The 26933-nt window shown below is 40.8% G+C and overlaps 1 protein-coding gene across 5 annotated transcripts in view; it reads left to right on the top strand.

The window, feature by feature from the left end:
* Positions 1 to 26933, top strand: part of fam13b (family with sequence similarity 13 member B) — a 98247-nt gene that overhangs the window by 9109 nt on the left and 62205 nt on the right. For 2 of the 5 annotated variants that reach the window (XM_034092880.2, XM_034092884.2), the window contains exons 2-3: positions 15607 to 15754; positions 23698 to 23901. In XM_034092880.2, coding sequence (XP_033948771.1) covers positions 23736 to 23901 — 166 coding nt within the window. In that variant the 5' untranslated portion in view covers positions 15607 to 15754; positions 23698 to 23735. Of the gene's footprint in view, positions 1 to 4282; positions 4383 to 15601; positions 15755 to 23697; positions 23902 to 26933 lie in introns of those variants that run through there. The other 3 variants (XM_034092882.2, XM_034092883.2, XM_034092881.2) reach the window with 3 other exon arrangements.

The raw sequence follows: 26933 nt of genomic DNA on the forward strand, positions 1-26933 counted from the left end.
TCTGCTCGGGCCGTTCTGTGTTGTAAATCACATTTAAACACTGCACATTTTATGGCGAGGGAGAAATAAAGATTTACTGTAATTTTTAAACCTCAGAGTATCATGATCCTAGATCCTCAGCTGACCCTCATTTTACATTTTTACTTATAAATTAAAATAAATTCATAGGTAATTGTGAAATGATTTATTTGCGAGATGTTTTACTGACAGAAACATTGCAAAGCCTTTTGTGGGTCCAGAAAAGATTAGAGCTTTTGTAATTAATATATTAAATTGGGCGTTAAATTAAATGTACTATTTCAGAATAATTTAAAATAAGATAGATGAAATAAAGGATGCAGAGGCTTTGGCTGTAAAACAATCGCTAATTTATGCACAGATAATTCATGCAAACATATTCAGTGTAATCACGGCCCGAGTGTCAACAACAACTCTGGTGCAACAAAAGGATGAAACGACGCTTAATTACTTTATGCCCTTATTTATCGTATTTATTAGCCTTTCTTAATCTTTTTCCTTTAGTTTTAAGTTGTCTGAAACTCAACACAACATTATATTGTGGTAAAACCAATAAAAAAGGTTTATTAGTGAAGCCGGTAAGCTTGCAATGCTAGGGACGATGTTTTGTAGTTGCGCGTGACCTCTGAAGAGCCAACAGAAATAATAACGCATCGTTTTATTATGTTGCACATCAACATTGCTTATGAAGTTCACACAAAGAAGATGACTTTAAAGACCAAACACAGAGCTCAATTGCAAATAACAGAAACAGACATTTTAAAACAAGTTTTCTGGTTGCAATAGACATTATCTTAAGCTTTTCTTTTGACTCAGGTTCTTGTTTTCTACTAACTATGTGCCGGTTCACCCAGATGGCAACCAATCAAACTTCATGCAAATGTCCGAAACAAAACACTCCACGCACATTTGCCAACATAGAGGCGCACTTGTTTCCACTGTAGGCGGTCAAACTTTTTGTATGCAGTGTCTCAGTCCTTCGGACCGGCAAAGAATGGATCTTATTTTACCGTCTGCCCTTTGGAGCACTTGTATGGAATGACAGCACTTCTGTGAAAGGAGGTGGAGAGTGACGTGAAACCATGATAACCCAGTGCACTGAGGCAGGGAGAGACTATTGGATCACCAGTTCAGAGAAACGGCCTCCTCCTCAAGCCGATGCTATTAAACACGGCTCTGAACCCTGGCAGTGGAAGTGCACAGTGCCAATTAACCACAAGCTGCAGAAGTGGTGGTTGCATGGGATGAAACTACACATTATGCAGGAAGTGTGAGGTTACCTATTAAAGGGCAGGCATATTTTTCTTAAATGATTACAGAAACTTCAGAAATAGACGTTAATGTGCAACAAACATAAACAAAATGGCCAATCGAACATTCAGTACATTTAGTTCTTTAGTTTGCTGCCTGACTTGCCTAAAGATGGAAGATTTCAACGAAGAAAGATAGACTGTTTGACAGTTTGTATGCATAAATAATCAATTATTCATTATTTAAATGATGGACGATTATTTTTCCTGGAAATCCTATTATTTCAATGGTACATAAAATATGGTCGGCTGAATTATACATAAAACGAGCTTCAGCTCTGTTCCTTCCCTCAGGCATATTGATCAGATACTCAGACTTCAAAGAACATTCCGAATAGAGCTTTAAAGGTGCGGTCCATTTACCATATCACAGTATAAAATAAAAAATAAGTCTTTTAAAAAGGATCATTATTTTATTTTTTGACGGTCCCTTTATCTTTGAAAGTGGATAATGGGAAGATCCTGATAGTTTGGTCGGAATAGAAGATAACAAGGCCTGAAAAAAGCCCCGAAGACATGTGCTTATTAATTTATCACTGACAGCACTGAGCGAGGCTGTGGCAGTGAGCTGCTGCTGCTGCTGATTCAAGGGCAAACACCGGCTTTACTACCTCCATATTCTATTCCCCCTCTCTTCACCTCATATACTCCTGTTCTCCTGCCACCTCCTTCCTCCCCACTGCTTCCTATCATCTAATCTTCCTCTGCCATTATCGTTCTGATGCTCTTTTATTCTCCGTAACTCTGCCTTTCCTTTTCTCATTTCCCCCTTCATCCATCTGCATTCACGCCCCCCAGCCTGTCTTGACATGCTGTTGCTGTTATCTGCCTTTTAAGATACAACCGAGGTTTTAAATGTGTAAGCAATAGCCGCTTTCACACCAAGTACTTTGCCATACTTAGTTCCCAGCACTTAGTTCCCAGCACTTAGTACCCCCATGGAACTAAAGAGCAGATCGCGTTCACACCGTAATATGTCCCTGAGGGAAGATTACACAAATGAAGCCGCTGACAAAACAAACCTTTCTGAGTTTTACCGGGCGTGGTTTGCATTTCGAGCAGCCAATCAGAAATTGGAACTTTTTTCCCCCCAGGAAAGTACCTGCTCTCTAGCAGGGACTGAAAATGGGGGAAAAAGTTCTCATGAACTAAGTTCTCTTTTTGGTGTGAACGCAAAATCCCAGGAACTATCGGAACTAAAAGCGAAAAGTACTCCGGTGTGAAAGCGCCTAATAATGACCCACTACATCCTACAAAGCCTCAGAGGTATCAAATGTAAAATAAATGTGTGCATTCAAATCAATAATTTATTGCGTAATTATCAGTAGCTTCATTTCATTGTCCAATTATTGACCCTACATTACGAAATGGCTGACTTAATGCTAAGTGTGCTTTTAATATTACTGAATTATTTATCTGAAATAATAAAGTAAAAGGCAGTTGTAGTAACTGAGTTTGTAGCTGTATGTCAATGGTTTCCTAAGATCTTTATTGAATTAGGGTAATTGCTATTTATATTGAAGTGTCAACATTGCTTCGCCCTTTTTCCAACTTCATTTCCACCGCTTTTTAGAGGAATTGCTCGGATGAAGCACTCCCCACGACCTTTAAGCCAAAAAAAAAATGCATGTGTCAGAAGGTGGCCAAGCAAGAGCTTTAATGCATGACTATGGCTGTCGTCTGTACGCTGACCTGCATATTCTACCAGGAGAATCTGCATTATGCAGCATGAACATCAAAAGACAGGAGTAAGAACCATTAGTCAGTCAAAGAGAAACATTTGAGAAAGGATAAGTAAGTTAATAGTGAGTTGTAAAAGAAAGTTAATGCCAAATGTTAGGATATCAATGTAAACAATTATGTTGATATTATTGGCCACTGTCTTAGACTATTTAAATGTAATCTGTCTATTTATCTTACTGCTCCAAGCTCAGTGCTAATGTCTTACGGCCCGTCCACACAGCGGCGTGCGTTGAAGCTTGCCGGCGGGCGTGTCTGAAACTCGACCAACAACCAATCACATGAATCTCCCGCCCCTGACACACAAGCAGTGGTTTGATTGGCTAGAGCTTATACTGGCATAGGATTCGATTGGCTGACGCTTCTGCCGAGGCGTCAAACGTTGAACATTGCTCAACTTTTGCAGCGAGCCACGCCAGCAAAGCTCCGCGTCGCTTCCCGCAATGCAGTTCGGCGAAAAGTGACGTCACCCAATTCAAACGCACGCCGCTGTGTGGACAGGCCGTTACAGATGAAAAATGTGCACCAGCAGGTTTTAGGTCGACTTTAGGGCGTGTTAGGTGTGTTTGTGGGTTTTAATTGAAGGTCAGTTTCCTCTTTGTATTTACTCGCTTTACACCGCAGTCTCTCATTTGCAAACATTTCCTTCTTTGAGCGCCTGTCTATAAGCTCTTAGTCCACAGAGAGCTGTTGATTCGCTGCTCACACTGTGACAAACACTAGTTTCATATTAAACGTGTTATTAATAGACTTCCTGTAACTCAGCTCCTTGCAGTTTAGCAGTTTAACATCCGGAATGGCTAACCAACTAATGTTACCTGAAGATTAACTATCTTCCCATCCGGTGACACTTTATGACGTGTTGTCGCCTACGTTTGAGTGAATGGGAAAGTGTCAAGGTAAATGTCACTATGTTGTGGTTTCACATTTCAATTAAATATGTTTACCATATTGCCCTCATTGTACGACAACCTTCATTATAGTTATTGGCTGCTTTAAAGATGAGTGGTTGTTGAGTTAAGTCCATGCCTCATATCTGCAGATGCATGTAGGCAGTACAGATTTCTTCTTATTTGGGATCTGATTGTGTCTGTTTGTCTCTTTGCTCATTCACATACTCGTCACACTCCCACTTTTACACACGGTGTGTTTTTAAAGGTGTGTCATTGTTTGGATTTGACCAGTCATACCAGAGAGAACAAGGAAGTCATTTAGTAGAGTCACAGGTTGTATGTGTGGTTAGTGCTCCTAATAACCCAACACAGTAGACAAATACAGAAATACATTCGATCTGCAGTGGACTTTCGGCCAAAGGTCAGTGAGTTTATGTTTGTTGCTCAGAGCTGTTGTTCTGCTTGTTCAACGAGTTAAGTAAACACACTTGACTCACTTCTCTGTAGATGTGTTTGTTTGTGAGGTTCTCGTTTGTGAACTGTTATACACTTTTAATCATCCCTTTACCGATATATTTCTTACCCTTTGGGGATCGTCCTCTTTGAAGCAGGAATGTGATGTTGACTTCTGAAGATAACTCCTGCTGTCCGACCTTCCTCACTTTGACTTTAAACTCCTCTGATTCAAGTTGACCAGGACAGTCCGCCCACTGATGGTAAACTAGGCAGAGTTTAACCGCTTTGATCTTTTTCTTTTTAGGATTTTATAACATGACGCAACTCGTAGGAAATGTGATGATTTATTTATTACCTCTTTTGAATATTTAATCTTCTGTTTTTTGGTTGTGAACTTTGTTGTGATGGCACTGAGGCTATTTGGCAGATCTCAGATGAATCACAGCAGGGTTTGTATTCTCATGACTCTTCGACTTCATTCTCATAAAGCTGCCTTCATGATATATGAGTGTACTCTTTTGTTTGTTCATGCAGAAGAAGGTATTGCTTACTTCTGCGATGTTTTATTACTAAATATTAAGTGAATTAGTAACGGGATCACTCAGTTAAATTAAATTATCGAGGACGCCAGGGTATGTTCTTGTTGACATTCTCGCACCAGTTTGGGAGAGGGGTTTGGATATCTTCTCTAAATCGGCTTGTTTTGTTGCTGTGTGTTTAATTTTAAGTATACCTCACAGGTTCAAAGTGTATTGTAGGTATTGAATCAGCACAGTTAAAGCACATTTGCCCTAACTGCTGCCACCCTACAGAGTGCTCTGGGTATGTGCAGGTGCCGCTTTTAGAAGCAAACTGAAATCTGATATACAGTAGGCTTATTTAAATTGACTGACGCAACTACTGTGGTTGAGCCATTATTGAAAACGTAGTGCGAATCAACATCAAGAATCAAGACTCAGGTTTCCAAACGGGTACCCTTCCGTACCAGACAATCTGCTTTCTTTCGTCAAGGTCTTTTCTGTGTCCTTCGACCTCTTAGAAGCTCAAATATCATATATATATTTATTTTTGTCATAGACTGGTACAGCATTAAACAAAGCATTTAACCTAAGACTATTGGAAAGCTTGCACTAACCTGTGGTGTCTTTGTTAGGGGTAGAGAATCAAAAGTTTGACACTTTATGGATTGGGAATGTAGTCCTACTGAGTGTTCAGGCCAATATCAGCACTGTGTTTAGAAAAAAGTGAGTGTAGGTGTATTGCTTTATTTCCGGTGAGACGATAAACATTTTTGAGTAGTTCATCCAGGAGATTGAAAAGCTTGCCAAAATGCCAAAACACAGCATAGCGTTTATAAAGCTATGAGCAAACATTTGACAACTCGAGATGTCATGTGACAGTTTATTTAGCTTTGACGATTGCTATGTAAACAGTAGAAGAACCCTTTACCTGGTACAGAGTAATCTAACGGAAATGAATGAGGTTTATTGACACTTTTTTCAGACAGTGCGGATTTATGTCTTCCCTTATAAACCTTTCTCCGTATTCTCAAATTCCCCATGGGCTTTTCGCTCTTCAGACTTTACTTTTTCTCTTTCTCACTTACTTACTCTTTCTCACTCTTCGTGCACCGCCTCAACTTTCTCAGTTTCCCTTCTAACAATGGGCCTCATTGTTGAGCGGGAGGTCGTCAAGCATGATATCGGGGATTAAGACACACAGACAGACAGAAGGAAACACAGACGGAGCTATTCTAGACTGTTCCATGACTGACCAAATCCTCACTACAGAGGCCTTTTTAAGGTCAGTGTTCACTGCAGACGACACACTGGTTTGGGAACATTGAGTTCCTTAATCTCCGAGTGTCATTGTCCTCTTCTGTCTGCTACAGCCCAAGTGTGTCATGTTTTAAAGTAAAAAGACCACCCTCGCTTAAAAGAAGTCTGCACTATGAGACTGTGCTTTTTAGACCCCTTGTTGGCTGTTATAATCAACAGTATGTAGTAGTTATCGTTTTTTCTTTTTTATTCAGTTCGCTGAGAACAATGCTTGCCTATCTGGTCTGTGGTACCTATTTTGGGTTTTAATTGTAAGGGACCTCACAAATACAAGAATTTCCGTTCCAACAGTGGGATTTTCTTTAGCTTTTAAAGAGGCTCAGCACCCGGCAGTGCCAGTTCAGTTGGTTTTGGAAAGAACAGAGGCAGCTGAAGAATGGCTTTACAGGACTCAGAAATCCTCATGACTCTGAAACCCCCGTTTAATAAGCTTTGGTATTAAGAACACTTGAAAATGAAATTCAGTTCTTCAGCCAGCTAAAAATAAAAAGTTTGTTTACCCCTTCTTCATTTCTCAGAGTTCAGTAAGAGGCCATATCAATTATAACACTTCTCAGGTATTCACTGAAAGGATTCACCATATAAGACGGCGAAATGGGAACATAACGAAAAGGAAATATTATCCCAGAGATGGAAAATCACCCATATTGGTGGGAGGTGAAGATTAATCCTGCTCGGGTTAAGTTAACTTCATATATATAAAACACCGTGCCAAGCAATATCTGGTCCTAACTAGGGCTGATATACTAAACGTGTATCTTCCATTACTGGCCCTAGGCTCTGGAACACTCTGCCCCTCCATGTGAGGTCGGTCCAGACTAGGGTTGGGTACCGAGAACCGGTTCCGGTTCGGAACCGGTTCCAACATTTCGATTCCAACGGCATCATTTACAAATGTGAATTTCGGTTCCGCTTTTCGATTCCTGAGGAAATGTTTCTCGCCGCTCTCCGTAGCCTACTGCATGACTGCAGCGGGGCGGGACATTTCCTACAGTGTAACCTGAGACCAGGGCCGGCCCGTTGCACTGGCGTTATAGATGTTCGCCTAGGGCGCCAGATCTGTGGAGGCGCTGCGCTGCCAGCTCTGGGAGAAAAAAAAATGTTTTGACCGTTGGTGCTCATCCTAATTTTCAGCCTTGATGTAACAACATTCATAATTAAGTAAATGTAACACCCTTTTCACCCCGGCTACACGTTTCATTTGCCCTGTACGATGGGCGCTGCAAGTGATTAAAATGGGGGATGTTGGCTTATCTGGCAACCGCAGCTCACAGCCAAAGTGCGAGGGAGCTAGGGAGAAAGGGAGGGCGCTGTTGTTATTAGCATCTGGTGCTAGCTGCTCTGACGGATATAAGAAGAAGATGTTTCTACAATGATGTGGAGGGAGAGTCCTCTCCAGTCATACTGAGAGGCTGATAACTACAGCTCAGTGAGGTAAAGGACTCTTGAGGGTTTAAATAGTTCACTTTAGTCTAAGTTATCTCAGTGGGTCTCAAACGTTTTGATCACAATTTATGTAAACACATATTTCCAAGGCTCTCCTTTATAATTATTGGGATAAAACAGGTTTGAAATCATTCCAATGTATACTATAGGACAGTAAACCAGACACATCGTTTTAAACTGGAGAGATAAAAACATATGCATAAATAAAATAGTAAAATAAGATATGAATGAACAACACAAATAAAATGCGTTACATGTAGGCTATTTGTTATTTAATTATTAAAATGTAAACCGATCTTTTTCATATGGGTGTTTAGAGTTGTACCCCCTAGATCTAGTCTCTAGTAATTCTGCGTGTGCACCAGATTGAAGCATTTTACTTCAAAATGTTCAAACATTTCTTCCCGGTATGCCTGAGAAGGCAGATATGCTTGTTTTTCTCAACAAGAACTGTTTTTAAAAGTTGGACTGTTGCACTGTTGTAGCTTCAGTGGTTCTCAGGTTAAAGTTACATAGCAGTGAATATAAACAGACTGATTAATGTGAATATTACTTTAAACTAACCTGTGTAAAAGTTTCTCGAATAAATGTAATTTTTTTGGTGGAAGAAGCATGTATCATTTTTTTACCCTGCCCCTCAAAGAATCGGAATCGAGAACCGTTAAAGAGCTTACGAAATGAAGGACAATACTGTTCTTATTACGATAATATATATACTATTATTAATGGGAAATCATGTCATTCATGACAATATGCCCGCTGTATTTATAAATCGTGGTTTATTACAACTTTCCATGCTCACTTCCGATGTTACACGACCACTCCGAACAAAACAGCTTTCGCCGGTTAGTGACGTCACGCACGTCACGAGTAGAACACCTGTTGAATAATACACTACCTCTATGGCTGATGTCGGACTGTGGAGACAGAATCGAGTGACAGTCAAGACTCATTTGGCGGAGATCCGATGCGGCAACAGAACACAGACTGGTATACATTTGACTTTAATTCATAGAGATTCTCAATACATAGTAAATCAATAATAATACATCGTAATGTAGCAGGCAAACTTGGCTCAGGCAACATAACAGAGACTGGTATATACATTTGACTAAAATGCATAGAGATTCTCATAAAATAGTAAATAAATAATAATGACTCTGTTGAAAAAACCAGTTTAGATACATGTAGCTGGTCAGGCTGTTGTAAATTGACCAGCCAGTATATATTAGGCTGGAATGGTTGGCTGGAGAGGGGTTTTGGACACTTCAGCTGGCCAGGAGGGCTGGTTTATCCATCTATCACCAGCTTATGTTTAATAATAGTATTAAATATACCCTGCTGGGGAGCTTACCAGGATTCCAGGTGACCAGCATACATTAAATACTGGTATGATTATTTAAACAAGAGAACATAAATATATTACAAAGATTCATTGTGTCATGTATTCTGGTATCTACCAAAATAAAGACATTGTATAGTGTTCATAATAGTATTTTAATTTAATAAATAGCTAGTTAATATAATAAAATACACAGTAACAATACGATAATTATACAAATAACAACCAACCTACACATCAAAATAAATATATTATCTAAAACCGGTGCATTTGATTTAAAATAAAAGTAATACATAGAATTCAATATTTAAATGGTAACAAAAACCGTAACACTATGTATGATAAGAACAAGGCAACAAAGAAAGTGTTTGTTGTTTTTTCTTGTTCATGTCTATAATGTTTCCCGTTGTGTAGCATCCAGGCTTTCCCAATCTGGCCTGTACTTCTGTCTGTTGAAGCCACTTCTTGAAGCAAACTGAAAAGAAATGTACAGATATAAGTACACTGTAAAAAGAAAACTTGACATTTACGTTAACATTTGGGCTGCTGTGGTTGCCAGAACCGTTAAAGTATAATACATTACAAATTACAGTTGGTTGGCATAGAGTCTAGACGTTACAGTCAACAATTGCTTATGGTGAATTACAATGGCAAAAACAAATAGAGCGAGTGTACACGGTGCAGCTGTATTATCTGGGAAATAGAAGAATCGGATCAGGATTCGGTATTGGCAGACAATCAATATCAAATGAATCGGATCATTATTAGCATCTGATCACCTTTGTCGACTTGCAGCCTAAATACAAAGATAACTCCACTCCTCTCCTCTCACTCTTACCTCTAATAAGCCTTGGTAGAACTAGTGTCCGAGTCATAGGGTACAGAGGCCTGTAGTACGAAGCCGGTTCAACCTAACCTGGATATGTTTGAGTTAGCCGGTTGGCCTAATCCAAAACACACGCGCTCTCGCTAAACGGTCCTACGACGCGGGTTATCAAGTGGATCGCTCAAGCCAGCCGTGTCCTATCTAGTTAGGTGCGCGTTCACATGAAAGGGGTGGTATCTGGAGCATTCGACCAATCACAAACATGGAGAAGCGCACTGACAGCGCAGCGTCATACTTCCTGAATGAAAAGTGAACTATAATATTAGTCAAATATGAAGAAGTTAAACTTTAAACATCCATGACTTAAACACTTTATCCAGGATAAAAGCCACAGAGCTGCACCTGCAAGGTGAATACAGCTGGAACAGAACAAGTGTTTGAATGCGTCCATCAACAGGTTCATTATATCACGGCCCGTCTAACACACGATCTGACTTTCATTACATTTGACTCGAGTGTTTCCTCAACTTAATGTGTTGCTTAAAATAATACTTCTGCATACAGTCTGTGACGCTGTGAGTGTTGCACGGCCAGATACGGCTCAGCTGACTCAGATCAGGAGATATGTGATACATTATGATTAGGGATGCACGATAATTATCGGCCCGATATTAGGAATTATGACGTCATCCCGATAAACCCGATACCAGTATTAATAGCCCCGATAATATACAATATATTTTTTGGGTAAAAAAAAAGAAAAAAATCCTGCGGTGTGGGTGGATTGGGATGAGGGGCGCTTGTTTTTCACTCGGCTCCTCCAGTTTTGCCAGTACTGTGGTATTAGTGGTTTAGGAAGAGGGGAGTTCTTCACAAATCCAGCGCTCCCTAATACTTCGAACCTGATCAGTCACCTGAAACATCGCCATCGCTACGATGGTGTTAAAAGCGTACGAAGACAATAATACAATACAAAGAGTGTGTGTCTGCGCACGCGCGTTGGAGCTATGTGCAACTCAAGGCATATGCTCGAACCGGCATAAAGTCAAGTGCTCGGCGCAGTTGTGGCGAAATGTCGCTCCTCTGTTTTCATTGAAACAGCTCCTTATATCCGTTAACGCAGCTAGCTAGCACCAGATGCTAACAACAACAATGCACGTAAAGGTCTCTCTCTCGCTCGCTCGGACCACACATACACACACCCTCCCGGTCCTCCCGATGGCCAGTCGGTGCCTGCCGGTGAGCGTGGAAGTGTGGTCTGCCACAAGCGGGCGGCAGGAGCGGGGCTGTCAGCATCAGCTTGTAGACGGTATTTTAAACTCGATGCGCTCTGAAACTACGGGGCGGCCGAGGAAAAAAAATACACATGCGTTAAAATAATTAGTGGCGTAATAATTGTATTATCGGTTATCGGTATCGGTCTTGAGAAGCAGGAAGTTATCGGTTTAAAAAAAACAATATCGTGCATCCCTAATTATGAAGTGATATGCCGCGGACTGTACTGTTACTCTGATCCGGGTACTGATGTTGTGGCAGATATTTAAGTAAGCTTTCTTAACGCTAATGTTATAATAGTCAGATTGCTCTGAAGATGGAGGTGATATTCTATTAATTTTCACGTTCACACAGTCTGTGATTTTTGCCGGCCGTCTTTCCTACAACGGCAGCTTTTCTGTATTTCCTTTCTCCTGTAATATGACTTGATCGCTTTAAACTCCGCACACTGAGCTCTGATTGGTCAGCAGGCGGTGCTTTCACTGAGTTGAGCTCTTAGCCTGCAACCTAACCTGGTCCAGGGCAGGTTAGCTGCTCAGCATCAGTTACCATGGAGATCTAGCCCGATAAAAAGAGAACCAGCTTCGTAGGACCGGAAAGCCGGAGTTTTCCCTGAAGTTAGCCGCTAAGAGAACATCCAGCTTCGTAGTACAGGCCTCAGGACTGACTGAAGACATGTGGAACAGAGGACAGGCATGGTTCCATGTACAGGAAACTGGAACTTTGAACAGGTGTTTTCATCTTTTCTGCCTGAAGATTCACAAGTTCTTGATCAGGTGTTTGATGTGGGCTGGCATGATCCTTTCTGCAGCGATAAATAAAGAAAACAAAGAAAACATTTTTAATGATGGTAACAACAATAATATTAGTATAATTATGTATATAGCACTTACACAATTGCAAAGTGATTCTCACAACAAAAATAAAGAACAAAACAATATCAACAATAAAAAAACAAATTATTACAGGAATGTTGAGAAAAATAAATGTTTTTTCAGTCTTTGCACTGTTGGAAATGACCTTCCAAAGGCTAAATTCAAACTCAATACCATAAATAACTGGGTACCAAAGTGCTTTACTAGAACACGCTCCACACGGAGCAGCAACCATCCGGCTGGGCCTTTTGCTGCATATCATCTCCTCCCTCGATCTCTCTCTCCCTGGTGTTAGGTTCCAGTAGATCTCTACTATCCAATAAAACAGAAATTCCCCAAAAAATCATATTAAAAAAGTTAAAAACAATGACTTGCTGTTGGCATTGAAATGGATTAGAATCTCACCTTTTCCTGGATGTCAGGAAGGCCATGGAGTCGTTCCCTTCAAGTCTGCAACCAGTCATAGGAGTTCAAATGCAAAGCCTGAATGATGACAAGTGCGAGAGACATACATTTTACAATTATATTTTTAATTCATACCAGAGCAGTGTGTACAGGCCCTGAACGACATGCAAAGAACAGATCAAATCCCCTGAACTCACACACTTTGGTGATGTCCTCATCTGATAAGGTTTCATTTTTTAGCAGCAAAGTAACATTAGTCAAAGTATGTCAGACCCAACTCATTTACAATATGTTTTGAATCTCCTCAATAATGGTCTGTATAGTTGAGTAGAAAAAAACGGTCCCTACAATTTCAGGTAGATTAACACACATTTGTAAGAAAAGTTTACAATGAAGCACAAAATCCCTCTTTGTATTAAGCGAGCTGCCACAGAAAGTGCAGCTTAACATGCTAACCTTTGGTGAGCTACAGTAAAGCTAACTTCATGCTCAACACAAAACCTTTAACGTGCATTACATTGACGATTTTAAACAACTTAACTTTCTCTACTTGTAAGATAACGTTTTGTTAACTTACCCTTAAATAACTACATCACGTTTTTCAGTGGAAACACAAACTGCAGAAAACGTTAGCTGCTAACTGTTGTTAGCTAAGACAGCTAGCTCTTAAGGGAAGTAACATAGCCTCATGGCAAACGTAAGGTTGAGTTAACGTAACGTTGTAAGAAAGCAAAACGAACCTTCGAGAAAGCGTTTACTCTCTCTCCTTAGCGGGCATTGTTGATTGTTCGAAACACGATCTCTCGATGTGCTGCCCACACATCGTCGGTTTCATCGACCCCGGGTTACCTGGTCTAGCAAACGTCCGCCTCGTACGACGCACTTGTTTTGTCCATATACGCAACATTTGATCATTTTTTGGCCACAAAAACATCCCATCACCAGATGTTGAGACGGCCCCACATCCCCATACAACATATCGCTTGCCAATTATTCTTGGCGTCTTATTGCTGTGCATCCTTTGTCATAATATTTGGCCCTTCAATGCATTAACGGGACTGAGCTCAGCTGTGTTCTACTCATGACGTCACCGCCGGAAATGGCCGAAGTTGATGTTTCCGGAGCAACGAACGATTGTTACTAACTGACAACTTTTGTATGCTGTTATAATCGTGATTTATTAAAAATAGATCAATAATAAAAAAATCATATGTCACATTTCACAATACAAATGCAACCTCTATCATATACTAAGCCCACTAACAGGTGCTAAAAGCATTTCGTAAGCTCTTTAAGAACCGGAATCGAAAAGTAGAATCGGAATCGTGGAAATTCAAACGATACCCAACCCTAGTCCAGACCCTGGGTTTTTTAAATCTACTCTTAAAACACACTTCTTCTCCCTGGCCTTTTAGTCAGAGCGGAGCACGACTCCTGACTTTTCCCTGTGTTTTTTATATATCTGTTGTAATTTATTGTCTTTTATTATGATTGTAGTATTTATTACATGTACAGCACTTTGGCCCGACCAAAAATCGCTTTTAAATGTACTTTATAAATATGTTTTATAAATAAACTTTGATTTGATTTGATTACTCAGACGATTCTTTTCTAGACTGATGAAATAATGGTTGTAAATAATGTTGTCAGAAAAAATAGTGAACATTTCACTATTTGGAGTGTCTCGTAGTCCAATGTGATGTATCCACAGTGAATGTCTAAAAAGGTCAAAGATATTCCAGGATTTTGTCCAAACCGGGTAACAGGGGGGCTCGCCCTCATTCCAAAATGCAGATTTCCCCCGTAAAATGTTAAAGTGATGCCAGAAAATAATATTTCTGCTGGTCAAAAACTGTATAATTAAAAATATATATATGAAAATCGTGCCGAATAGACCGTCAGACGGCATAGACAGCTTTGTTTTTACGGAGCTCCGACGACGCGGTGTTTAAGTCTGCGGCACCATTTTGTATCCGGGCTCCATCTTCTCTCGAGAATTTATATATCTTATGTACAAGATCAGCGCCACAGTATTCCCCTCGTACTATATTTGTCAAAACAAAAAAAAGATATTCAGTTAAATATTAAATATAGTATTATATATTTGGTTGGCTGAAATCAGCATTTCCTGCCACTTTTGCATGGAAAAAGTATTTTTAATGTAATTTGTCATTTTTAGCTTTGAACAATTTTAAATCATAAATCACTTGATAATTAAATACTAAATCAATATGATTTGTCGTAACTCCCTTTTATCACATTTCTAAATCACTGTCTCTCTGACTCTTAGAAGAAGTACTGTCACTGTGTCTTAATATTTGACCATATTATTGCCACACTCTCAAACAGACACTGGGACCGCCTTTAATCTTATCTTACATATAACACCCTTATGCAACACACACTTTTGACAGCCTTATCCATCAAACACATGCTCATTCACAGGTATACCGCTACCATATGAAATAACACACTCTCATTCAATTTGCAGCAAACAACACACATAACTTACACGGATCCACTGTGACAGTTTTCCCCACATTCACAAGGGCATGTACGGACATGCCCATGAAATGCAGAACTCACACAGACACACACACACAGCAATCACACTTTCTTTGGTTTCTGGTAATTATCATTACGATGTTCGCCTCGAGCTGACGCTGAATTCAGACGACATGATATCTCGTTCCTTGAAGTAGGAGGATAAGATTAGATCAGAAGGAGAGGAGTGGATAAAGGAAAAGACAGGAAGGTGCTAATGGCTTAGTCATTGTAGGATCAGAGGCTTTTTTTCTACTTATCTACTATATTTTGCCAAAACTACCTTATGTTAGAATAAAAATGTTGTCAACGCTCATTCTGTGATGCAATCCTTTGCCATTATTTGTTGTCTCTTTGGTTACCTGCCTCCAATTTGTATAAATGATTAATAAGATTTTGTTCATAATTTAGTTTATCTAGCAAACTTGACAAAAGGCATTGAGAACAGAACATATATGTACATGGAACATCTTTAAAAACTGCATTTTATTACGATAGAAAGCACTAACTAACTAAGCAGATGTTTGTTACTTAACAGATGTCTTATTTTTCTCCACCTTCTTCTTTTCACTCTATTATCTCCATTTCTTTTGTTCCCCCTCCCCTTTCTCGTCCCCCTCTGTCTCTCCTCAGTGCAGATATTAGGGAATCCTGCAAGGGGGATTAGCGGTCCGTCAATGAGGAACTACCGGCTCATCTTCTGCCACAACCTGAAGCAGCCATAGAGGGTTTGGTGGTTCACTGGCTAGAGGGGGAGAGCATAGGATACACTTTCACTGCTGCACGGTGAGTTCACACACACACACACACACACACACACACACACACACACACACACACACACACACACACACACACACACACACATATATACAAATATCATTTGCTATAAAAACAATTTGTATATTACAGTTAGGGATGCTCTGATCGCCAATTTTGGGGCCGGAATCTGTATCGGCCGATCGCGTGGGTGGGGCCTATGGGGATCTTCCATTTAATGTGATGTTTAAAACTCAGTTAATGGGGCTCATTCACTGGCGCTTCCACAAACAACAACCAACATAATTATTACATTCAAATGAAGTACATTATTCAAGTTTACATTCACTTTGGATAACACGGGAGAAATGAGCGGAAGCGCTCTCTTTTCCTCTCTCCCTCTCTCTCTCTCTCTCATGTCAGTATCGTCTCCTGCAGCTCACTGATTCAGTAATGAGTGACCCGACAATGGAGAATAAATATATTTATAACTAGTTTAGCTTTTTCCAGATGTAGATGAAATAGCTAACGGTACGTCCACACAGCAGCTTTAGACGAATCTTCCACCGCTTCCAACGCTTCTCTGCCCATTGACTTTGAATGGGGATGACGTCACTTTGCCTCGCTTTTCGCCGAACTGCATTGTGGGGGAGCGAAGCGAAGATTTCCAGGATTTCCAGGATTCAAAAGTTGAGCAATGTTCAACTTTTGAAGCTGAGCTGGAATCCAATCAAATCACGTTTATGCAAATCTGACAGTAGAAGCGCTAGCCAATCAAACCACGTGTATGCTGGGAGAGCCAGACCGCAGTTCATTTCCTCATATTCCAAACGAGAAATTACGGGAGCAAATCACCCGGTTCTTTACGACCAGAACTATTAACGGGATACAAACCGGAGGAACCAGGCATGGAGGGAGGAGGCAGAGACAGTGGGTGGAACTGGTAGGTTTTCGCCTGTTTGGGGAGTTTATATATATATATATATATATATTGCTCGCATAAAATCCCCGGGGTTTTTTGCTTTGTATGTCGGGGGCGGGAGATTCATGTGATTGGTTGTTGGTCGCGTTGCTCGCAAAAAATCCCCAAGCTTTCAGACATGCCCAGCTCCAAGATTTTCAAGATTTTTGAAAAGCTGCTGTGTGGACGTACCGTAAGTGTGTTAGGTCTAACTCTTATGGCGCATTTCCACTGCAGCGGGTAGCCCCGTTTAAGCGTCCTGGACCGTCCTCAAGCGGCCAGGCCAGTTTTTGGTGGCATTTCCATATAGCCTAGTACCGGCTAGCGGGTACTTTTTCTCTCTTTTTCCGGCCCCATAAAATCGTGGTTCTATCAGACCAGGCCAGGGCTGTGACGTCAACACTCGACTGCTGATTGGTCAGAGAGAATCGTCACAAGATCGCGCGCGAGATCATCCCTCGCGTCACATATATATCAAGAAGCAAGCTTGCAGCATTTTGTAAACGGAGGAGCTACAAAAATGGCAACGTCGAAGAAAAGCACACCGTGGTCGACCGAGGAGGTGACGACGTTCCTACATCTCATTGGGGATGATAAAATCCAGCGGGAGCTCGACGGAACAACGCGAAATGTGAAAGTGTTCCAGGATGTCTCTGCACAGATGTCCGAGCGCGGATTTTCGAGGACTTTCCTGCGATGTAGGGAAAACGGCAACGGCTTTACTGGAGTCCCTGCAAGGTACGCTCACTTCTAACAAAGAAGTCTATTTTATCCTTACATTAATGTTCGACAACCCGTGCTTTTATGGAGCTCCGAAGAGCTACATAGCTAGCTAAGGCAGATAGCCTAGGCAGATAGCCTTAGCTAGAGCTATTGTTTGCTAACACCATATGTGCCATTGTTTACGTTCAGTTTTTCTTTTCTATAGTTGTTGTTGCTATTTAGTATTGTGCTGCAGTAGTTTGTGGAATTAACAAGTCATTTTGCTGTTCTAGATGATTACATTGGGACTCGTGAGGAGGAACATTCCCGAACAACGGGTGATGGCAGTGTTCCGTTCACATCGTCATCGAATCCAGAACGGACCCCAGCCGAAGAATCGACACCGACTCAACCACCAACACCGAGTGCCATCACGACACCGCAGCGTGTGGTTCTAGGTAAGAAATAGAAATGGCAAAACGACTGGAATTGTTTTTTTGTTTTTTTAAACCGTGGATCATCCATCGTCAGTAATTAAAATAAGCTATATCACTGTGTGGAAATGCTCTGTTACAAGTAAAGTCTTAGCTAGTAAGCAGCTAGTACAGTTGTGTGTGACATCCTATCATATACATATATTTATATTCATTATCAACAGTCTGGACATAATGTAATTCACTTTCACAATCATTGTAAACATCTAGGGCCAGAACTTTCTTTAGTTCACCTTACTGTTGTTCTGTTTATACATGTTATTCTTATATCCTTGTGTGACCTGTACCTGTCCTGTGTGTTTTCCTTATTGCTAATTATTATCTTATTGTCACCCAGGCAAGAGGAAACGAGGAGGAGAGGATCGGGCCCAGCAGGAACGGCACCATGACTGGGCAGCCGACGTGGCCCGTCTCCTCCCTGATACTTCAAAAAACCTTAATAGTTATTGTACATATTATATATTTTTTATCTAGTTAATTTTTAAATGCAACATTTGTACTTCCTTGTTTATTTATTTTCTTTAAAATGTTCATTTTATATTTACAATTCCATGTATATTTATGCTGGCTGCAATACAGTTTTACATTTTTTATTTGTATTGTTTAATGGCATGCCTTTTTGATACAACATTTGTATTTTTATACTGCCATCAATAAAGTACTTTGACTTATCTTATCTCTTGTTGATAATGAATGGCACCCAACATAAAAAAATCATAAACATACATGAATTTATAAAGCAATAACAAACACCATCAGTTAGGAAAAAGCCCCTTAGTTTTAAGAGATTTAAAGCAAGAAATTGAGTTTGCTAGCTTGAGGTCCTACTCTAAAACATTATTACATGTTTATTTTGTAATGGTTTTAAGAATACATGATAAATACATAATACATGTAGAAATTGCTCAATTGTAATACCCTCGTTCTACTAGACTCAAACAACACATTCCTTATATATTTCAAAGACGAGAGAACAAAATAAACCTATAACCCATTCAAGCAAGCTTTTAACATGTCTAGAAGAAAGATTGAGGTTATATTTAATATATTATTTTATGTTGTGGATACTTTAGTCTCCATTCATGTTTACAATTGTCCACACTATTTTACACTTGCATTTATGAATATAGTTTTGCTGTGTTTTACACTTTAGTATTTATGTTTATAGTTAGCTTTGATATTCGCTTAATTGATTAGAAAGATTTTCTTTTCGTGATCTGATATTTCCTCAAATGTTATTATGGGGCAGTACTTACTGGTGCTTGAAATTCAAATATTCAATTCAGATAATATTTGTTTAAAACATTTGACAAACACATGTATATGGGAAAAAAAAGGATTTATTTATGTTCAATACAATGAATACAATACAATGCTTGCTGTGATCACTTTCCTTCTTGCTGTGATAACAAGCCACACACCAAGAAACAAGTAAACGATCGCTTCCACATCCTCCATTGTTGTGTGTGTTTTGTGAGTTGTGTCGCATTGAAGATGACGCCACTGCAGTTTTACCCAGCGTCGCTCCGACCAAAAAGCTGATCGCCCCGCCTACACTGCGTTGCTACCCCAGGTCCTAAACTGTAATGGAAATGCGCCACGGCCTCGGCGGCCAGAGAGGCAGCCCGAGGCCTGAGCGAGGACACTTATGGCGCATTTCCACTGCAACGGGGTAGCCCCGTTTAAGCGTCCCTAAGCGTCCTCGCTCAGGCCTCGGGCTGCCTCGCTGGCCGGCCGAGGCCGTGGCGCATTTCCATTACAGTTTAGGACCTGGGGTAGCAACGCAGTGGATGGATGATCCACGGTTTAAAAAAACAAAAACACAATTCCAGTCGTTTTGCCATTTCTATTTCTTACCTAGAACCACACGCTGCGGTGTCGTGATGGCACTCGGTGTTGGTGGTTGAGTCGGTGTCGATTCTTCGGCTGGGGTCCGTTCTGGATTCAATGACGATGTGGACGGAACACTGCCATCACCCGTTGTTCGGGAATGTTCCTCCTCACGAGTCCCAATGTAATCATCTAGAACAGCAAAATGACTTGTTAATTCCACAAACTACTGCAGCACAATACTAAATAGCAACAACAACTATAGAAAAGAAAAACTGAACGTAAACAATGGCACATATGGTGTTAGCAAACAATAGCAAAGGCTATCTGCCTAGGCTATCTGCCTTAGCTAGCTATGTAGCTCTTTGGGGCTCCATAAAAGCACGGGTTGTCGAACATTAATGTAAGGATAAAATAGACTTCTTTGTTAGAAGTGAGCGTACCTTGCAGGGACTCCAGTAAAGCCGTTCCGTTTTCCCTACATTGCAGGAAAGTCCTCGAAAATCCGCGCTCGGACATCTGTGCAGAGACATCCTGGAACACTTTCACATTTCGCATTGTTCCGTCGAGCTCCCGCTGGATTTTATCATCCCCAATGAGATGTAGGAACGTCGTCACCTCCTCGGTCGACCACGGTGTGCTTTTCTTCGACGTTGCCATTTTTGTAGCTCCTCCGTTTACAAAATGCTGCAAGCTTGCTTCTTGATATATATGTGACGCGAGGGATGATCTCGCGCGCGATCTTGTGACGATTCTCTCTGACCAATCAGCAGTCGAGTGTTGACGTCACAGCCCTGGCCTGGTCTGATAGAACCACGATTTTATGGGGCCGGAAAAAGAGAGAAAAAGTACCCGCTAGCCGGTACTAGGCTATATGGAAATGCCACCAAAAACTGGCCTGGCCGCTTGAGGACAGTCCAGGACGCTTAAACGGGGCTACCCGCTGCAGTGGAAATGCGCCATTAGGGACGCTTAAACGGGGCTACCCCGTTGCAGTGGAAATGCGCCATTAGTGTGTGTTTTCCGCTCCCCGGTCCGTCACAGCAGGTGGAGCTGCAGGATTTCTGCTTCACACACGTTGCATACCGCTATTTTATTGTCATTTTCGGACACCTGGTGAAGCCATTTTGACGAGCTTGTTTTGCCGCGCACAGAGAAAAGTGTCATGTATTTTACGTCATGCGATCGGCTCTCGCGATCGGCATTTCTAAAGAGCACCGATCGAGTATCGGCCGATATCGATCGACGCATCCCTAATTACAGTGCTTACTTTTAATACTACCAGACACTTTAAGAACTGAAACGGAAAAGCAGTAACTCTAACTTTCTCTTTATTGTAAGAGGTACCCCTTCTTCCTTTCAAATAATACATTTCACACTCTTTTTGGAGTAATTTCCGCATGTGATTAATATATTCTTTGTAAATGTTTTTGGGTTGTGGCAATTATGTTTCCAGGGCCAATAGGATTCAGTTATTGTTATTTACAAAATTGAAAAAAACACCCTTTGAATTTGATGATACAAATAAGAAAACATGTGTAAAAAAATTTTCTTTCATTGAAATGTATGTTAATATCTTTGAAAGAAAAATATTATTTGAGATGTTGTGTAACCTTAATTCAATTTAAATGAGACCAAACGTTTGCTAATATTCCTCCTGGACTCCATCTGCCACTGTTTGTTGTCCTATTACTCACCAAGCGACCATCATCAAAGTCAAACTAAAAACTGAAATTAATGTTGCCAATTCTTTCTCGCTTTGCATCGATTTATGTCTCATTCTCTGACTCAGCTTTCACAGCATCGCCTTTGCATGGTAACTAAGGAGTGATGATGACAAGAGGACATGACAAATACTGTAGGGATAAGACTTCAATTAAAGTAATGGCCTTTATATGCAGATTATATAACAACTGACTTTCACCCACACTCATGTTTATGTAATTAAATCATCCACTTTGAGAGCAAATGGTTGTATGAAAATTACATAATACTACCTTGTGCAGAGGGAAATCAGTGCGTGCAACTTTAGCCAGATAGTGTCAGGATTCGGGAAAAGGTAGGACCCAAATGCAGAATAAAAAAGGTCAAGGAACAAAAGCGAGCTTTATTTTGTAAAGCTGATGACTGAAAAAACATGACATAAAGTAAACAGGTAGCACGAGGTAGCATCAAAACCAAAACTGACCGTGACCAACATGGAGGGAGACAGGAAAGACAATGAACCGACATGGAGCACAGGGGAAGACGAGACTAAATACAAAGAAGGGTAATCACAGGACAAGACACAGGTGGGCAGGGGAGGCAGAAACACAGGGGCAACAGGTGAACACAATCAGACACAGGAGGGAAAACACAGGAAGGAAGACGAGACACGGGGAGAACAGAATAGCAAAATAAAACCCATGACAAGGCAGACAAAACAAAAATCGTGACATAAAACTAAGATCGTGACAGATGGCTTATCAATCGGACTGCATTGATAAAGCACCCTTCAAACAAATGAGGATGATAAAAGTAGTAAAAAGTTAATAAAACAATCTAGAAAAAAACAAGTAAAGTGTAAAAGTATACAAAATGTAATGAAATAAATAATGATAATGTAAAACATGACGTAAAAGCCAGACCAGGAACATAGGTTCCCCCCCCCTTACCTCATTCAGTCTCCTTCTCTTCCCGCCTGCTCCCAAAATGCAGCACTACATGAAACCTTAAAGGTCCCATGTCATGGCCATTTCCACTGATCATAATTCCATTGTTGAGGTCGACTAGAATAGATTTATACCGTGCAATTTTCCAAACTCACATTGGTTTCGCATACAGCATCTCTGTAAAGTGTGTGTATTCACTCTCTCCACTAAACGGCTCATTGCAGCTCTTGCCCCCCCCCCCCCCCTGTGAGCCCAGTGTGCTCCGATTGGTCGGGACCAGTCGGGACGTTGTGAATCGCGCTGAGCTCCGTGGAGGTGTGATTTCCTTGTTTAGCGATACACAGTGAAACACAGCCAAACTCACCCTGAGCACACACAAAGTCACAGCCGAAGTAAAAACAATAAGTGTGGCTTGATATTGAGCAAGAAAAATGTTGATAAACGCTGTGAGAATGGGTCTGCAGAGAGAATTTCGCCGCGATCCCAACTGTCTGTTATCAGCCAGCAGCCAGGGAGGAGAGATCAGCAGAGCTGCATGCACTGAGTGTGTGAGGAAGTCCGTGGATTGGTCAATTTGGACCAATCAGCGGGGCTTAACGTAACGGCTCCGCGGACGTAACATAACGGCTCCACGGATTGGTCCATTTCGTTCCGGGGACGACATGACATCATGATGTCCCCGGAAGAATCAAATGGACAGTGACGTATCTCCAACGAGGCGTTTTGGGGAGGTATTTTCTGTGTTAGAGTTTTACTCCCTACATGGTGTACTTTGAGGGTTTTGACTCTGCACACCGTTTACATGCATAAAAAGTAAAACCTTTATAACAGACAAGGGGACGGTTAATAACCGGAAAAGCATGACATGTCACCTTTAAGTCTCTAGAATTAATTTTCTCCTCCCACACCCTGGACCTTTGAATACAAAAACGTCATTAAGGCGTTGTTCACTGTTTTAGAAACAACTTTTTATTTTGTAATAGTCATAGACTTCCCCATTCCTAGACACATAATTAACTTTGCTTTGCACTCCTCCTCCACCTGTTCTTTTTTTTTTTTTGGCTGCTCTCTATTCTCCGGTTTCCCTTCCTCCTTTTCTTCCCTGGTTTAGTGTGAGAAAGGTAGGTTCACACACACGTAACAGTGTGTAAAACATGCCACTCCCACATTTTTGCCGGTGCTGTTTCTAATTATTTTGCTTGTGAATAGCACAGCAACTTGCACGCAATAGGTTTCTCTTTTCTATTATTTGTCAGTGTGCAAATGACTGAAGATGACACGTGTCTTTACGACACTGCACTTTCTAATAACCCTCCTTCTTTTTTCCTGAAGACGTGAGGTCTTGGCGGGGTTGTGGTGAGGAGGAGGCCATGAGGAAGAGCGTGTCTCCGTTGCCAGGCAACGAGGGCGGGAGCTCAGCAAGCACCACGCGTGTTTTTGGCGTTCCTCTGGAGGATGTGACGCGCACGCACACCCTCAGCGGCCATGAGGTTCCTGCGCTGGTGAAACACATCGTCGACTACATTGAAGAGCATGGTGAGAGACACACACACACACACACACACACATACACACATACACACACACACACACACACACACACACACAAACAGACACATGTATGTAACACACACTCACATTCATTTTTTTTGCTGGGATTTATTCCGTTTTAGGTAAATGTAGATTATTTTGTTTTACTTTTGGGCATTAGATTAGGTGTCACATCATTAAATATCAAATATGGAATTCATTTTGGAATTATTTCCCACAAAGCATTATTCACCAACCTAAAATAACAACACTAACATAGCTGATGCAACAATTTCAGTAAATGTAAATGCCTGATAAACCAATCACATCACTATTGTGATATATTTACACGACTCATACTCACCAATGGTGATGCATTTGTTTGCAGACATGTATATCAGTCATTTGATTGTTAGATCTTCCTCCTTTGCTTTACTTAACATAACCAAAGTAATGTCTGTAACATAATGGTCATCTGAAAACGTATACACAGTTATTGACCCAATACTAAATTAAACACCATTTTTATTTGTGATATATTCATATCATTCACTTGTATCAAAGCAACATCCGATTATGTTTCATTCATCAAGTTTACATTTGTAATTTTTAATTGAAGAGGTTTTTTTACACAGGACTTTGGTTTGACTGAAAATGCAGAACCATAATGACATTTCACAACACTTAACATAAAAATGGGAAAGCAGGAATAAGACTGTGAGCTTCAGCCCACTTGAAGTCCTTAATTGGTGTCCCACTTGAAGTACATACTTCTAATCGCTCAGTTACATCTGATTGCCTTCTGAAATGTTCCGGTTTCCTAAGCACGCCCTCCTGCTATTGATTGCATCACGATAAACCAAATATGTCGTTAGGGAAGATCCAGTTTCTGCGATAAGATGAACTCTGAATGCACCACGGTCCGCTTCCTCCTTCATTGCATAACACTTCTGTCAACTTCAGTTCCTCTAGAGAAAACACATGAACTGAACAGTGACAAGAGCAACCTAGCATAGCCCTGGCTCCGGGCCGTTCCCACATCAGTTCCCCTGGACACTTCCCTTCTGGCCTGGCAGAGCAGGAACTTCAGTCTTATGTCACCGTCTGTATACCAGCAGGTTGGCAGTTCAGAGGTCTTGCTCTGGAGCCTGAGATGGATAAACAAACAGCCACTTTTGGAGCCAAATTTAAGTTCTTAAACTAACCAGTCAGCGCTCGAATTAATCATTTGGCTCACATTAATGCTGGCTTCATAACACCATCCGTACCAGTGCTGTGTTGCATAACCCACACAGCCGTCAGCCAGACACCAAACCAGCTGATCCTCTTTGTGCTTAGGACGCAGTGTTGGTGCAAACCCTGAAGAACTTAAGTAATTTGAATTTGTCAAAGTTGTTTCGCTAAATCTCAATATGTGATTTTGCAAAATTTAAAATACATGTAGTAGTACAAGTGTGTTGGATAAGCATTTTAACAATACTTGAGGATTGTGAGTCTTAATCAGAGCTTCAAGAAATGATTTTAAAAAAACATATCTGCTAACATAACAAGTTGAAGTTGGGTTAAGCAAATTAAAACCTTCCCTTTTCTAATTTCCTTTCTCGTTTTGTATTGTTTTATATCGTGTCTGACATAAAATGATCTTGTTTAACCAGTGTAGTCAGTGGATATGTTTTAATGATGCTTCACCTCAATCCCCCTCAACTGACCAGTGAAGCAGGTCGATGGTTGGTGTGCCCCAGGGAGCGCTCGATCATAAGAGGTTATGTAATAAGTCTTTAATCCTCTCCGGGCCTCTACTGGCGTTTAATTAGAGTGGTGCTGCCCGTCCAGAAGTTATTCAGCCAGTGAAAAGGCCTTAATCCCTCTTATTTGGTTTGTGTGTGGTGTCGGACGTTTGAGAAGGGGCAGGGTGTTGAAAATATGAACTGAAAAGGTAATCTGATGTTAAACAGAGATTGGAAATGTAAATTACTTGAAGGTGTATCAACCGATGTTGTGGTATAGGTTAAAGATGACATCGTCTATTCAATTTAAACAAGCAACGACTACTTTGGTTGATATTTGTGTGGAAAATAACAGCACTGTGTAGAAATGGAGAGGAAATGATCCCGTTTAAGCTGCATAACGCTTCAAACTAAGCCGTTTTTCTGGCAATTATTGTAACTTTCCCGAACTGACAAGCGTTCCTCCTCCATGCAGCGATCGGCAGGTGTTCGGAGGAGTGAAACTATGCAGACTACAAACTTCTCTTTCAAGCTATCCTTTTTCTAAAAGGGACCAACAGCATGATTTCCTTTCTGGGAACACTGTCCGACAGTGTGCGTCATTATTCCCATTTGTGCGATTCATCACATCTCGCCCCGGTCTGCTTTGGCAGGCTCTTTATGCCCAGCTCTGAGTGTGGTGGTTCAGACCTGGCATAAAGACTTTAGACATGTTCAGTCAGCTCTCCGTTCAATCTAGTTGGTTTGAATCATAATGGACTCATTAATACTTTATTGGAAAATAGACCCAAAAAGACCAATCAGTCATTGTTTTCACTTCACACTGATGTATCGTAAGGACTAAATCAATCCAAAAACAGCTTGGAGTTTATTGGAACATCAACATGATTTTAATTTGAGAAAATCTGACTAGTAGTTGTTATAGTGGCTACCAACAGCAGTATGTGTAGCAGGACACATGACACAAGAAGAACAGATGGCTTATTATCTAAATGTAGATAAACCCAATAATATTAAAAACATGTTAAAAAAACTGGTTTAATCCCTGAGATAATTTGCTGATGCTATCAGTTTGTCTCTTAAATCATAAACGCTTAACATTCAGCAATGTTGTCACACAGGAAACAGTCAGTGTGGTCAGGCCTCTTGTTTCATACTGATGAGGGAGGGGTTCACCTGCACAAATGTAATTGTATATATACACACACACACACACACACACACACGTTTCCCCTGTAATACCATGGTGACCGTATGTAAGCTTTGTTTTCATATTCAAGTCAGCATTTCTTAACTGAATAAGCAACCAGT

This window comes from Pseudochaenichthys georgianus, chromosome 10, assembly GCF_902827115.2.
Source record: "Pseudochaenichthys georgianus chromosome 10, fPseGeo1.2, whole genome shotgun sequence".
Lineage (NCBI taxonomy): Eukaryota > Metazoa > Chordata > Actinopteri > Perciformes > Channichthyidae > Pseudochaenichthys > Pseudochaenichthys georgianus.